The 15,492-nt window shown below is 44.1% G+C and overlaps 1 protein-coding gene across 2 annotated transcripts in view; it reads right to left on the reverse strand.

Moving 5' to 3' along the window:
- Positions 1 to 14,963, reverse strand: part of Atp1b3 (ATPase Na+/K+ transporting subunit beta 3) — a 34,077-nt gene extending 19,114 nt beyond the window's left edge. The window contains exon 1 of one of the 2 annotated variants that reach the window (XR_009380311.1): positions 14,598 to 14,963. Coding sequence is in view for 1 of the 2 variants with exons in the window: in XM_059268397.1 (XP_059124380.1) it covers positions 14,598 to 14,706 (109 nt within the window). In the remaining variant the exon portion in view is untranslated. The remainder of the gene's footprint in view (positions 1 to 14,597) is intronic. The other variant, XM_059268397.1, reaches the window with a different exon arrangement.
- Between the last annotated feature and the right edge of the window lie 529 nt (positions 14,964 to 15,492).

Here is a 15,492-nt window from a genome sequence, read left to right on the forward strand (position 1 = left end):
AGATTTGCCAAAGTCCCTTCCGAGTAGCGACATGGCAGGGAATCCTAAGAGGACTCCCACAGGAACAAATTCAAAGGGCTTATAAATTTCCGTAATAATGAAAATTTGAACATACTTATCCATCCACACCCCACAAGTTGATACACAACTTTCTTCGATTCTCAAAGAACAAGATCCCAAAACAGATTACACCCAAAGCTAGATAAACTTTTTCAATTGCAGGCTAAGAATCCACTTCAAAGGGAGACAGTGTAGTCAATTCCATGTTACTTTAGACTAGCATCCTACCCTTCCTCCCAGTTACCAGGATAGAAGTTGAGAAGACAGAAGGAAGACAGATATCACCTTCCGGCAGCATCGCTTCCCACCACCCACTTCGGTCCTGCTGCAGAAAAAGAAAAAAGAAAAAGAAAAAACAAACAAAACAAACAAAAACCTCATGGGGTGAGTCACATGCTACAGTGAGAAAAGAAACAGCCCCTGCCACCAGAAGAGGTAGCAGAGTGAGGCATTCAGCTCCAGGTGCACGGGAAATGATAAAACCAGAGTCACCCAGCACACAACCTAAGGAGTACGCACACTGACAGAACACAGAAAGAGGCGGCCAGGAAAGCTCGTTGGTCAATATGGAAGAAAAGTGCTTAAGAATCACCTCAAAATGTTCTCACATTTTCCAACCTGAAATTTCCAGGAAAACCAGTATAAATGAAACTTATGAATATGAACAACTATCCAAAGAATCATTACACAATAAAAAGTGTTAAAACTTCACATAAGGGCTAGGCGGTGGTGGCATGCGCCTTTAATCCTAGCACTTGAGAGGCAGAGGCAGGAGGATCTGTGAGTTCAAGGCCAGCCTGATCTACAAATCGAGTTCCAGGACAGCCAGGGCTACACAGAGTAACCCTATCTACAAAAAAAACAAAACAAAACCAAAAAAAAAAACAACAAAAAAACAAAAACAAAAAAACCCCAAAAAACAAAAAACCCAAAACAACAACAACAAAACAAAACAAACAAAATAACCAAAAGACACTAACACGAACTTAAAGATTCTGAAGAAATGGGGCTGGAGAGACAGTTCAGCAGTTAAGAGCACTTGTTGATCTTGTAAATGATCCAGGTTCAAATCACAACACCTACAATGGTAGTTCACATCCATCCTTAACTCCAGTTCCAGAAAGTACAATGCCCTCTTCTGTCCTTGAAGGGCATCAGGCAAGCTTGTGAAGCGCTTGCATTATGCAGGCAAAACACACATACAAGAGAGAGAAAAAGAAGAAGAAGAAGAAGAAGAAGAAGAAGAAGAAGAAGAAGAAGAAGAAGAGAGGAGGAGGAGGAGGAGGAGGAGGAGGAGGAGGAGGAGGAGGAGAAAGAAAGAAAGAAAGAAAGAAAGAAAGAAAGAAAGAAAGAAAGAAAGAAAGAAAGAAAGAAAGAAAGAAAGAAAGAAAAAGAAAAAACGAAAAAACAAAAGAACCCTGAAGAAATATCACAGCCAGCCAGGCATGGTAAGTCACAGCTGTGATCTCAGCACAAGGGAGGATGCAGCGGGAGGCTAGTCACAGAATGGAGGCCAGCCTGGACTACAAAGTGAGTTTTAGGACAACCAAGGTTACATAGCAGAACCCTGCCAGAAAGAAAGAGAAGGGAAGGGGTCCAGTCTATTACTGAACAGCATTCTCCGCAAAAGCCACTCTTGCTGTACAGCATTCCCACCAACAGGACCTTCTGCTCCAGGACCTGTCAGCATGGACTGACTGCCAACTAGAAAGCCTTTCCTCTTCAGGGGGCGTGGCTGACCTCCTCCTGCTTTTTCTTTTCTTTTCTCCCATCATACTGGGGATGGAGCCCAGGGCCTCGAAGATCCTTGGCCAGTACTTCACCACCAGCCTAGACTTTTATTTTTGTTCTTGAGAAGCCCAACTTTCAAACTGCACCTCCCTGGTTTCTGATGAAGAGGCAGCGCTAGGACAGAGCTCCAGCTGGAGCCAGTGAGCCACGGTTACCATGGGTCTTGCCCCGCTCTAATCTGGTTCTCGACTTCTACTCCCCCACCTACCTCCCAAAAGGAGTGAACAGTGGTACCTAGCTAAGTATTCAGTTCACAGACAGGAAAGCTCCCAAAGTCCAGGCATTTTTGCTTTCCCATCCACTACTGTGTGCATGTGGGACAGCTGTGGCAGGCAGGACAACTCTCAGGTCCTCTTCTCCAGCATGTGGGTCTCAGGTTCCAACTCAGGAGAGTTGATAAGATAAAAGAAACATGTTTGGAATGGAACTGCAATGAGGTTTCACAGCAAACTCAAGGTTTCATGTTTAACCTAATCAACTGCATCTACTCAAAAAAGAAAAAAAAAGCTTATTTGAGGTCTGGTTCATGTGTTATCTACACAACTGAGAAGCAAGAAATCTGGCCAAGGTTTACCCTGTCTCACTAAAGAAATCAGTCCCAGGGGCTGGAGAGATGGCTCAGTGGTTAAGAGTACTGCCCGCTCTTCCAGAGGCCCTGAGTTCAATTCCCAGCAACCACATGGTGGCTCACAACCATCTCTAGTGGGATCTGATGCCATCTTCTGGCATACAGTTATACATGCAGATAAAACACTCATATACATAAATAATAAAATCTTGAAAGAAAGAAAGAAAACAAACAAACAAACAAACCAGTCCCATCCCGCCCTACTACTCTGGTTCAGCTCTAATTGTAAAATGTAGTCCTGCCACCAGGTGAATACAGGCCTCAAATGCTCCACTGGAATGCGTCCACAGCAGGAGGCTGGCTGGGGCCCAGCAATATCTTGGAAATACTTTGCTCCTCAGCCCTCAGCTTCCATTCCTCACTAGAAAATCCCAACAGAACTCAGGAGAGCTATATTCGGGATTTTGAGTCGTAAAGCAAGCACAGAGGTCCAGGAGGGATGCAGAGTTTCTATCAGGTCCTAGGGTCAGGGCAAGCCTCCAGCACATCTGTTCCATACCCTGGGGGCCCACCGAGATACAGCTTAGTGTGTACTGGGGTCTCATGTTTTAGTGAGACCTGACTGAATCCTAGGCTGCTCAAGGGACTCAATTTACAACGCCTTCTTCCTTTTCTGGAAGTCAACAGAGTTCAACATCCCTAAACCATTGGGTCCTGGGGTGGCCTTTCAGGTAAACAGCCCTCATCCTGCAGCCAGGGATCTAACTTAATTTCTTCATCAGCCTAACAAAGACTATCACCTAGAAAATCCCAGGGTTTTAAAGATCATGCCAGAAACCAAGGATAAAGACCAAGTTCTTCAACATACACCACCAGCTTGTGTCAGAGGCCTGGGCAAAAGTAGAGCAGTGAAGTGGAGGTCGGCCTGGGCTACAGTGTGAGGCCCTGGCTCAGAAAGACAGAACCGAACAGAAGCAGCCCTGAGTACACACCCTCTAGTTACCCACAGGCACCTGACATGAAGGACAGCTCAGAGGATTCTGTGGCCTGAAACTTTCACCTGATAAATAACCACTCTGTTTATAGTTTTGATTGTTTTAAAGCAGTGGCAAGTATTCTTTAAAAAAAAAAGTAATTCTATGCCTCACACTAATTTTAAAAAACTTAGTGTATCTGAATTTTGAATCTTTTATTATGACAGTTTCATCCATGTACACTTTGTTTCCCCCTCCCCTCCCCATGTCTTCTCTTTCACTTATTTTACTGTAGTGCAGCCTGCTGCAATACTGACGATCTTGTGAGGCTTTGTGCGAGTTATTAGAATTCAAACAACAAATTAGGAAAAAAGAAAACAACATAAACATAAAGCTAGAATGTTACTAGTATATGGTTTGCACGACATTCAAATGTACTATATAGTTTAACTGTTTCTAGTTATGTCCAGATTTATGCAAGTCTACCACAAAACACTTCAGAATATTTTAAACAAGATCTGTCACCTACCCACTCCATACTTATCTTCATTCTTTGTCCTCTACCTCACCAGGTTCCTGCAATCACAAATTTTTTTAACCTATTTTCTAAATATGTTACATAAACAGAAACGACTTCTTTTATATCTAAACATGTATGGGCATTTCAGCCCTTTCTGTGGCTGAAATTGTATTGATATACATTTCACTGACCTTTGAGCTACCATTACAAACTAGGCTAGAATATTCCCGAAATACTCTTAGGTATTTATCTCTATGTTGAACTGCTAGGTCTCATGTACTTCTGAGCTTAGTGAGGTCCCCATCCCGCTGTTGTGGATCAGACCAAGGACCCTGTGGCGCTGGTAAGCACTCTGTAGTTGAGCTATACCTTCAGTCCTGTTTAGCATTTTGATTTACTGATTTGCAGCGCTAGGGACTGATGTCAGGGCCTTGTGCATGCTTGGTTACATGACACCCCGACTCAAGTTAAAAAAGACAGTGTTAGAGCTAGGAACCTCCACGACTTTGTGTGGGTTCAAATTCTGCAGTCCTGTTCTCGCTTTATGTATATATATGAATATGTAATGTAGATAGCCCCACCATCATGAATAAAGACTCAATGTACCTTTGCCAGATGTCCAGAAATTGAGTGATAACAAGGACAGCAAGTATTTTTCAAACACAACCAAGTTGCCTAAGATACACAGAACTTTGTAGTCAAAAACCACACTCTTCAAATCTAAGGGCATTTGCCCACAAATTAGCCATGAACTAAATGAACAAAAAAGTGGGCTAGAGGTATAGCTCAGTGATAAACTCCTGCTCAGCAGGTTTGAGGTCCTGGCACTCAATCCCTGGTATCTCTTGTACCCTCAGAAAACTATTTTTTAAATTTTTAATTAAAAAACAAAGCAGGTACAGTAGCACATGTCTGTAATCCCAGCACTTAAGGAGCTGAGGCAGCAGGATCAGGAGTTCAAGGCCATTCTTGGCTACATAGTTCCCAGCACTTAGGAGGCAGAGGCAGGCGGAATCTCTGTGAGTTCAGGGCAGCCTGGTCTACAGAGTGAGTTCCAGGACAGCCAGGACTGTTACACAGAGAAACCCTGTCTCAAAAAACCGAAAGTTTAGAAAATAGTCTCTGAAATAACCATTGAGCTAAAATATTTATTTTATTTTATTTTATTTTTAAAGAAAAACTGGGCTGTGGATACAGCTCAATGGCAAAACATTTGCTTTTTGTGCCCGAGATTAATACCATTAAACAAAACACAGGAAGGGCTGGTAGGGTAGGCCAGCAGGTAAAGACACCTAGCATCACACCTGACTACCTCAATTCATCCCCAGAACCTGTACAGTGGAAGAAGAAATTGACAGCTCTCACCTTCACACCCACATTATGATGTGCAACATTTTATTTACATGTGCAAAGTAAATAAGTGTAATAAAAAATAAAACACTGTAAAATACTGAAATAGAATAGCAAAACGATGTAGTCAAATCAGAAACCAAAGTAAAACCTATACTCTAAGTGTATTCACTAGAGCTGGAGACAGTTCAGCATGAACTACTCACTCTTCCAGATGACTCAAGTTCAATTCCCAGCACCCACGGCAGGTAGTCACAACCTCTTCCAACTCCAACTCCGGAGTGTCTGATGTCTGATTTGTGCTGGCACCTGCACTCACTTGCATACTCCCCCTCCATACACACACACATATTAAAAATGATTAAAACACATTTAAAGATAGATTGACTTTTCAAAAGAGATGAACAAATGTCAGGCTTTCAGTTAGTTGAAGAGTAAACCGGGCTGGGGTCATAGCTTAGATTTTAGAGTACTTGCCTAGCACACATGAAGTCCAGGGTTCAATTCCTAGCACAGCATGAAACTAGGTGTGATGGCAGAGGCCTGTAATCCAGCACTCTGAAGGAAGGAGGATGAGAAGTTCAAAGTTACTGCAGGTAAATTTGTTGCAACTCTGTGGGTTTGGTGCTATCTAGGCTATTTTTAGTTCCAGACAACCTGGGCTATAAGACCTTGCTTAGGTTAGAGAAAAACAAACAAAATCGTCTCTTACGACTTAAGGTAGAAACACCGGAGTAAAGCCTGGGCTACACATGAACCCCTGTCTCAAAAACACCCAAAAGAGAAACTGGTGAGAAAGCACAGCAGTTAAGGGCACCAGCCCCCACATGGCAGCTCCAATGCCCTCTGCTGGCCTCTTTAGGCACACACACATGCACACAAATGCATGCAGGCAAAACACATACATCTAAAATAATAAACAAGACGGCGGGGTAAGCTGGGCACGGTGGCTGTAGCTGCCCCATGCCATCACTTGGTAGAATGAGACAGACAAACTGAGTTTTGGGTCAGCCTGGTCTGCATAGCCAGTTCCAGATCAGCCAGGGCTACATAGTGAGACCTTGTCTCAAAACAACAGTGGGGATATAGTTCAGTAGTACAGCACTTACCTAGCATGCACAAAACTAAGTTTACTTTCCAATAATGAACACGCACACTAAATGTAGACTAAAATATAGACTTAAAATATTTAAAAATAAAGAAAAGCACAAACTGCTACAAAAATATACAAAGGCAGTAACAACAGCACAGGTCTGGGAAGGTAGCTCAATCAGTAAGTGTTCAAATCTCTAGTATACATGGCCTGCAGGGATATATGTAGGCAGAACACTGTAAACATAATAAATAAATAAATCTTTAAAAAAACTGTTTTTATTTCTTATGCATATTGGTGTTTGCCTGCATGTCTGGGTGAGGGTGTCATATCTTGGGAGTTGCAGAGTTGTGAGCTGCCATGTGGTGCTGGGAATTAACCACTGAGCCATCTCTCCAGTCCTGAAAACTGAAATTTCTGTAGGAAACAGACTGGTGATGCCATTTCAATCAGTATTACTTACAAATAAACGCACAGGCAAGTTGAATGAAATTTAACAGTGATCATCCAGAAGCCCACTCAGAGTCTAGTTACCATTTTACCTTCCTGTGTCTGGTTTCTGAATGCAGTTCAAACAGCAGGTGTCAATGTCCTTCACGCCTAAACAATACAGCATCCTATGAGCTAAAGTTGAGGGGCAAGTTTACACTCAAGAAACCAGACAAATCTCCAACAGATCATTTGACAAAATCCATTCATCTCTGTAATCCCAACTCCTACCGAAGATATAACCTCATACCATCACAGTAGATCTCTATTTCCACTGCTCTAAATGCGGCCACCATTCTGGACATTTCCACCCCACGCAAATGAAATCATGTAGCATTCCTAATCAAATTATGAGGGTATTTGTTTGTTTGTTTGCTTGTTTTTTTAAAATACACGGTCTTATGATGTAGCTCTGGCTGGTCTAGAAATCCCTATGTATACCAGGCTAGCCTCAAACTGCCAACTCCTGGAATCAGAGGCATGTGCCACTACACTCAGCGTTATCCATCATCCACGTATGCCCCTTAATACATTTCTTACAGTTGAGTCGTATTCCACTGTGTAGACATACCAGTTTGTTTGTCTATTCTCCTACTGATGGACACCTGGGCTTTTTCCAGTTTAGAGCTATTATGAATAGAACTACTATGCACATTCTTGTACAAGTGTTTTTGTGGACATGTTTTCATTTCTCTTGGGTAAACACATAGGAGAACTGCTGGGTTGGGATGTAAGTGTGTATTTGCTTTTATAAGAAGCTGACAGACTTCTACCCAAAATAGATACATCAAGCATCACATGTTTAAAAGCACCAACACAGATAATAAATAGTGATTGCCCAAAGAAGCAATGGAGCTACTGATATCTACTTGTAAAATTGCAAACAAGTGTGTTATCTCTGTTACATGAGAATAGGAAACCCAAGAATCTATATGCCATTCAGACCAGTTCACGATTGTTTTTTCCTTCCTTGTCTTCTTTTGAGAATAGAAGGGGTTGAGACAGCCTCATACAGCTCGAGCTGGCCTCAAACTATGCTGTGTAGCAAAGACTGGCCTTGAACTTCTGGTTCTCTTGCTCCACGTCCCAGTTGCTAGGATTGATTACAAGTGTGCACTACTGAGCCTGGCCCACTTCACTATGTCTTGAGTCAGTCAACAGGACTACTTTTTTTTTTTTTTAATTTATTTACTATGTATACAGTGTTCTGCCTGCATGTATGCCTGCAGGCCAGAAGAGGGCACCAGATCTCATTACAGATGGCAATGAGCCACCATGTGGTTGCTGGGACTTGAACTCAGGACCTTTGGAAGAACAGCCAGTGCTCCTAACCTCTGATCCCTCTCTCCAGCCCCCCACAACGACTACTTTTAAGTCTAGAGTCAACAGTTGCAACTCGTTTTTGTAATCAATACAGACTCGCACAACTGTCATCCACTTGGAGTGCCAGTAAAGCTCCAACAGGCACTGTACAGTCAGCAATGCCTACAATACTATCTGGTCTTTCAATGTTTGCTACATTCGGACAGGCTTCATACAGTGACATTTGTAATTACGCACTCTCTCCCTTTACAGAGGCCCAGAGGCTTTTCAAAGAGAAATCTAAGCTTAGATAAAGATGTGGAACTGGAATTTAGGTCTGTATTCTGTCCCAGTCTGATCATCTTCTCAGTGGACTTCTGAAAGACATCAAGTAATATACATGTGCATAGGTTCACCCTTATTATGACGCTAGAAACTTCAAAATCAGTGCAAAACTTAGTGGAACACACAGTAATCTGGCTGACTGAATTACGACTTTTTGTACAACAAATGCCAAACTTTCAGTATACAGCTAAAGCAACTAACTCAAAACCCTCAATTTTACTTCAAGGACTAAATGAATCACAGCTAAAACGTTGCTCGTCCCAAAACACACACTACTAGATGCTACAGGGATATAATTGCAAGTGAAAATCCTGCATTATGGAATACACACACCAGGTTCAGATAGTATGAGAAATAAGTGGTATTGTTTTCACTTAGAGTACATCAGAAGGCTTGTGGCAGATCTGACATGCAAAAGAAGTCCAATAGGGAGAATTAATATGCAGAGAATGAACAGCATGGAGAAAGGAACAAGCTGGTCATTCCAGACCAAGGAGGCCTCGAGAGCAGTGCAGATTATCACAAAGAGGTTAAGTGTGAGACCACATGAAGATCTCTGCTAGGCAGCAGGCTTATGATAATATAAAAATCCTATGACTAGACAGACATGTAGTCCTCGGATCCTGATACAAAGACACTGAGGCTGTTAGGATACACCTCACAAGCAAGCACACAAAGTCGTTTGTGCCTGTCATGTAGCACTAGCACTTTGGAAGCTAAGGCAGCAGGACTGCCTCAAGTTCAAGTCTTCATAGTAAAACTGTCTTTAAAACGAGATAGCTTAGTGAGTAAAAGCATCTGCTACCAAGCTTCATGACCCTGGGACCCACAACGATAGGAGAGAATCAACTCTAACAAGTTGTCTTGAGACCTCTACACATGCACTGTTGAAACATTTACATGTGCGTGTGTGTATATACACACACACACACACAAATATATAATTAACAAATAGAAAAAATGAAACGCGGATACTTAATATATTAACTAAACTTTAAAAAGATAAAGTCATTCTCCTTAAACATAGAATGACAAAAACCAGCTATCTATATTTTAAGTATTATAGGCTTTAAACTTTTATTTACATATAGGAAAAGAGACTATTAGAATGTTAACAGCAATTACATGAAACGGTCAGAGAACAGCAGTATGTCTACTTAAAATCAATACAATACAAGTATCAGAAAACAATAAATTTATCTTTCAAAAGTAAATGTTTTGGGGGCTGGAGAGATGGCTCAGCAATTAAGAGCACTGGCTGCTCTTCCAGAAGTCCTGGGTTTGAATCCCAGCAGTCTCATGGTAGCTCATAACCATCTATACATAACTCCAGTCCCAAGGGATTGGACAGCCTCCTCTGACCTCTGAGGGTACCAAGCACACACAGGGTGCAGAGATAGGCATGCAGGCAAAACACACACACACACACACACACACACACACACACACACACACACACAAATAAAATCTTAAAAAAAGTAAAAACAGTAAACCTTAAAAAAGTAACTGTTTTTTCTTTTACACAATCAGTGCTTATATAACTAGTCCTTAATCAAATGTAATAATAAACCATTGCAAAATTGTTACTGTAGGTAGGTCTTTGTTTTGTTTTTCTAAGGCAGAGTCTCACTATGGTGTCCTGGCTGTCCTTGAACTCAATACATAAACTAGGATGGCCTGGAACTTACAGCAATTCTCCTGCCTCCATCTTCAATCTCCAAATGATGAAATTACAGATGTGGGCTGTCATGTTGGCCTATTAACTAGTTTAAAAAATAAAATAAAAGCTACCTATTAGTACAAGTTTAATTCTGATAAAATTTCAGACATCTACACTAAGGGAGAGGAAAAAGCAAACAAACCATTTGGGAGTGAGGTTCTTTAATAACATTAAAACACGTGCATCACAATGGTCCTGTGACGTCCTTCCTTCCCTCCCATCCACTACAGGTCTACTTCCTGCACAGTTCAGGAGTGATGTCTTGGTCCTGCTGGTGACAGTTCAGTACATGCCCTGATCTGGGGCTGCCCCTCCCCCACTGTCCTGCATTTATAACCTGAACACAAGGTAAGGTAAGGCTTGTAATTTTTCAAAAGTGCCCATATCTGTAAAATTTCACAAATGGCTAACTCACTAGACAAAGACAACCACCTTATAAAGCTACAGAATACTGGAATGATAAACACACTTGCCTTCTCCTACAGCTAGACACTAACATTAGATGGAATCTATTCTCCTGTGCAGAACATTTGCTAAGGTCTGACCCAGAATGGAAGCAAGCAGTTGCCAAAATGGCATTCCACGGATCTACAGTGAAGAGCAGGCACATGAACACACGCAGTCGGCTAGTTATGAACCAGAACTTATGTGACTACGCTTAGTAATCGGAATCTTGAGTTCTAAGTCAATATTAATTTACAACGCTGATCAATAGACAAACCAAATACGATAATGGACTCCAAAGAATGCCCCAAGTTTATCTTTAATGATACCATGCCGGGCATAATTTACAAAACAAAACCTCTGATCTAGGATTCTGTCCTCTCACCGAGTGACTTTCCTCACCTATGTCTTGTGTACAATTCCTGCTGGAAACATATCACAGTATTTGGTACCTGATGTAAATTTATTTTTTACAGTGTATCTACACACACAATATACAGAAACAATAAGAAACAACTCTTCCTTAGATACATTGTTTGCTACTATATGCCGTAATTACATGTTACTTGTAAACCAGATGTGGTAACAAATGCCTATAATCCCAGCACTCAGGAAGTGGAGGTGGGAGAGCTCCAGTGTGAAGCCAGCAGGACTCAAAACAACCAACCAGATTTATCTGCAACACATGGTACACTGCCTACCTTAACACTACATTAGCTCTCATTGTGTTTAATCCACAAGCTTATTTAATGTCTGCAGAACCAGCCACCAGGCGCCAACATTTTCTGTTCTGTTTTGTCAGAAATGGCAATACTTATTCCTGCTGTGTGCTTACTGTTCAGTTTGAGAAACTAACACTAGGTATACCTCAATCCCCACACTGCCTCTGCTTTACAGGGCTGTTAGGGAAACTAAATGAGGTGTATGTAGGCACTCTGAGACTGCTGTAACCCAGCATGCGAGACTATCAAGTAAATACACAGGGCAGCAGCTACTCAAAAACTTCAGACAGCTGTTTTCAATATGGTAATGTGATGCAACAAGCAAAAACATTTTCATCTTCTAAAATATTTACAGCAAAAGTACAGATAGGGTTCCTCTGTGTAACAACTCTGGTTGTCCTGGAACTCACAGAAATCCTCCTGCCTCTGCCTCCCAGACTGCCAGGATTAAAGGCGTGAGCCACCACGACTGGCATAAAATTATTTTAAATATAAGATTTTTAAAATATCTAATACACGTAAAGGGAAACACCTCAGACCAAGATGGAACATGCTGCAGACCTAAGTATAATAAAACCAGAAAACTATGGACATCTTTATAAAATCTTGGAAGGGAGATCTTTATACAAAACAGACTGAGCAACTTTACAAAGTGAAAAAAAAAAAGTGTCATTTTTCTTTACAACCACCTACACACATTAAATTTATGATAAATATTTGCCCACATAAAGAGGTTTTTTTTTTTTTCAAGAATAAAAAAGCGATTACCAGAAAATGTAAAAGCAATCACAAAGTTAAGAATAGCTTCAGTGTGGAAGATAAAACACCATTACACCCTCACTGGTGGGAATATACTCTGACACATTTCCAGGAAGGCACCAATGACAACATGCTTTCAAACTCTACAAGGTCTGTATGAGGAGCCTAGAAATCCTACCAGTTTGAACAGATCCCAAGGAGGGGGGCAGAGGATGAAGGAAGGACCAGTACATATAGTGGGGAAAAAAAGGATATTTATACAGTGGGACACCAGTCAAGTAAATAAATTAATAAAAATGGTGGTGTAGATCATTTTAACATAGGAAGGTGTTTACAAATACTTAGATTATATGGTTATGATCTCTTTTGGCTTAAAACAAACATAAAAAATCATACGAATTGCAAAAAGACATACCAGAATGTTAATGGTGGATCAGGCAGCTGGCTCATACAGGGCTTTGATGATTTTAAGTAAAAAGCACCTCTCTTGGCAGACAGCCCCATAGGCTCATAGCTGTCCAAACCTCGGCAGAGTCTGAGTGTAGGAGCCCTTCTCCAAAGCAGACCCACCATTGAGTACTAGGTCCTTGGCCTTGAAGGCTGAGAATGGACTCCAGCCTCCTCTCACCCACATTTTCTTAAAAGAATGTCCTTGTGCTGGAATCTTCAACTAGCCATGCAATCTGCACAGGCTTACAATTACAATAAACTCGAAATTTACTATTTGAGCATAAGGCTAATAAATACTGATTCTGTAAAAAGAAGTTTTGCCTAATTCTTTCAAAGCTGCTAAGCCCAGCTTTATTTTCTGTTCTGCTACAACCCCTTATACTCTGGCCAATTCTGAGATACTTTGTACAACTAACTTATCTACTTAAATGCCTATTACCAAGGAAATCTCTATCCTACAACAGCACTGTCTGAACTGCCATGATGGTCCACTCATGTAAGTAAGTGGCTGAGACAAGAGGACTACCCAGAAGTTAGAGGCCAGTCCTGGCTTCGGCGAGGACCTGCAGAAGCACTAGCGAAGTGAAGACACTCAGTGCTAGAAGCGAGAAAGGCAGACAGGAAGGCAAAAGGTAATCTACAAAAATAAATCCCATTCCCCCCCCCCCGCACCCCCAAGTCGCTTCGGTTGAAAGTATACTTCAGAAACAAGCAATTTTCATCATTCTCTCTTTAACTCTGAGTGGAAGATTTATTTCTTCATCGCATAGTGAGCTCCCAAGAAAAGACAGCAATTTAAATAAAAATTGTACATGATTACTGGGCAGTTAGGCAAGGCATCTGTAAGATAATACAACCACTGGACTGGGATTAAAGGAGACTGGGCTCTTTTCTTGGCCCCGTGGAATATGTAATTTTACATAAGCAAAATCACAACCTCTGGGTCTCATTTTCCTCATTTCTGAAGTGGAGGTTGGGAATTTAAAGAAAAACAAAAAACAAAAAAAAACACCCTTCCAGGGCCCCTTTCAGCTGGTGACAGGACGTCAAGTCGCCTTCCACCCTGGAGGAGCTCACTTCAAGTTGTTTTCTGAGCCACACAGCTCATTTAAGGTCCTTATGCTTCTCTTAAAAATGCCACTGCCCCAACGGTTCTCAGCTCTAGAAATCTAGTCTTGCTCGGAATGAAAGAAAAAAAATCTGTCAAGATCCCCTAACAAAATACTCTTTAAAAGGATTTCAAAAAGATAAAATTGTTGAAGCATAAAGGTAATAATGGGAACTCGCTTGGCCACCTTCTTCCCTAACATTTTTTTTTTTGAACAAAAAGAGCACCTTAAAGCAACAGTACGACACCCAGAAGATGGATTCACTATCCCTTTTTAAAACAATGAGTTCGCGCAGGGAAAAGCTGCTAACATTCAACCATCACTCCAATGTTTTGAAGGCTCGGGGCGGGCGCGCGGGGAAGGGGTGTTTAGATAGGACTGTCTTTCCCCAAAACAAAATCCGCAAGGCAGAAGAGCGCTGTGACCTCCGAGCACGAGGAAGCCCTCCCCGAGCCGGCCTTTCTCGGTCGGAATTCAAGTGCATTTTCGCGGACAATGTGCCCCAGTGATTAACTCCCCCGTCACACGTCCCTGCAACACACCACACACACACACACACACACACACCCGGCGCTCGCCCGCACTCTCCCGGGCGTCCGGGTGGCAGCGTCGCCGAGTCACAAGATAGCGGACAGTGGAAATTTCCTCTCCCCAGGCAGGCGAGGGGCAGGTCCGGCTTCCCCAGTCGGCGCGGCCCGGGCCTCCAGGGCGCGCTCCCCACAAAGGAGGCCTGGCCGGGCCGGCGGGTCCCGCTTCCGGCGCCGCTCGCGGCGGGAACCGGCAGCACGTGCGCCCCGCTCGGGCCGGGGCAGCGGCCGCCTTAGCCTCGGAGCGGGGCCACCAGGCCGCGGGCAATGAATGGAGGCCGTCCGCGGCGCCGCCCGCCCCGCCGCGCGCTCACCCCAGCTCTTGGCGGTGCGCCCCAGGCACTCTCCGCTGGTCGGGTTGTAGATGAACAGCTTCCACTCGGCCAGGCTCTGATGGAAGGACTTCTTCTCAGTCTTCGTCATGGTGGGCGTGCGGAAGGCGAGGCGAACGCAGGCCGCGGGGCTGGAGGCGGCAACGAGGGGCTCGGCGGCGCGTCCTGGCGACGGCGGCGCAGCCCAGCGACTGCGGCAGAGGACGGCAGGGCCGCGGACAACTCTCCGTTACTAGACCACTCGAGCCGACTGCGCCGCGCCGGGCCGGGCGGCCGCTGGGGCCGCGGGAGCCTGACGTCTCCGCCCTCCGCAGCCAATCCCCGCGCCGCTGGCGCGCACCGCGGCCGCTGCCTCCCGCCCGGCTGGGCGCGGCCCGAAGGCCCGGGGCCGCCCGGGTGGCCCCGCCCCCGGCAGCCACGCCCATGACGCCAGCGCCCCGCCCCCGAGCAGGCCCCGCCCCGGCTCCCTGTGCCTGTGGCCCCCGCCCAGGTGCGAGGAAGCTAGCACCGCGGGGCTGCGGGCGGAAGTCTGGAGGGCACAGGGACCGGCTGGGTGGTGGCCTGAGGACGGTGGGCACCCGAGTCTGCAGCGCTCTCCACTGGAAGCCCAGGCCTCGGGCCATCAGCCTGAGGTGTAGCCGTCAAAGCCTGGAGGGTGTCCTCGGCTCGGGAGCCTCCTGCAAACCGTCGCTGTGCGTTCTCCTCGGGGTCTCTGTGACGTCGCTAAAAGACACCTGCGGCGGGGCCTCGGCAGCATTTGTGGCGTTCAGTGTGGACTGGCTGCTGTGGGCCACCTGACCCAGGGCCTCGGGCATGGCAGTTTTGTTCTAAATATGCTCTTGTTAACGAAATGCAGTACCGCATACGTTTTCTCCAG

Source organism: Peromyscus eremicus, chromosome 7, assembly GCF_949786415.1.
Source record: "Peromyscus eremicus chromosome 7, PerEre_H2_v1, whole genome shotgun sequence".
In the NCBI taxonomy this organism is placed as follows: Eukaryota; Metazoa; Chordata; class Mammalia; order Rodentia; family Cricetidae; genus Peromyscus; species Peromyscus eremicus.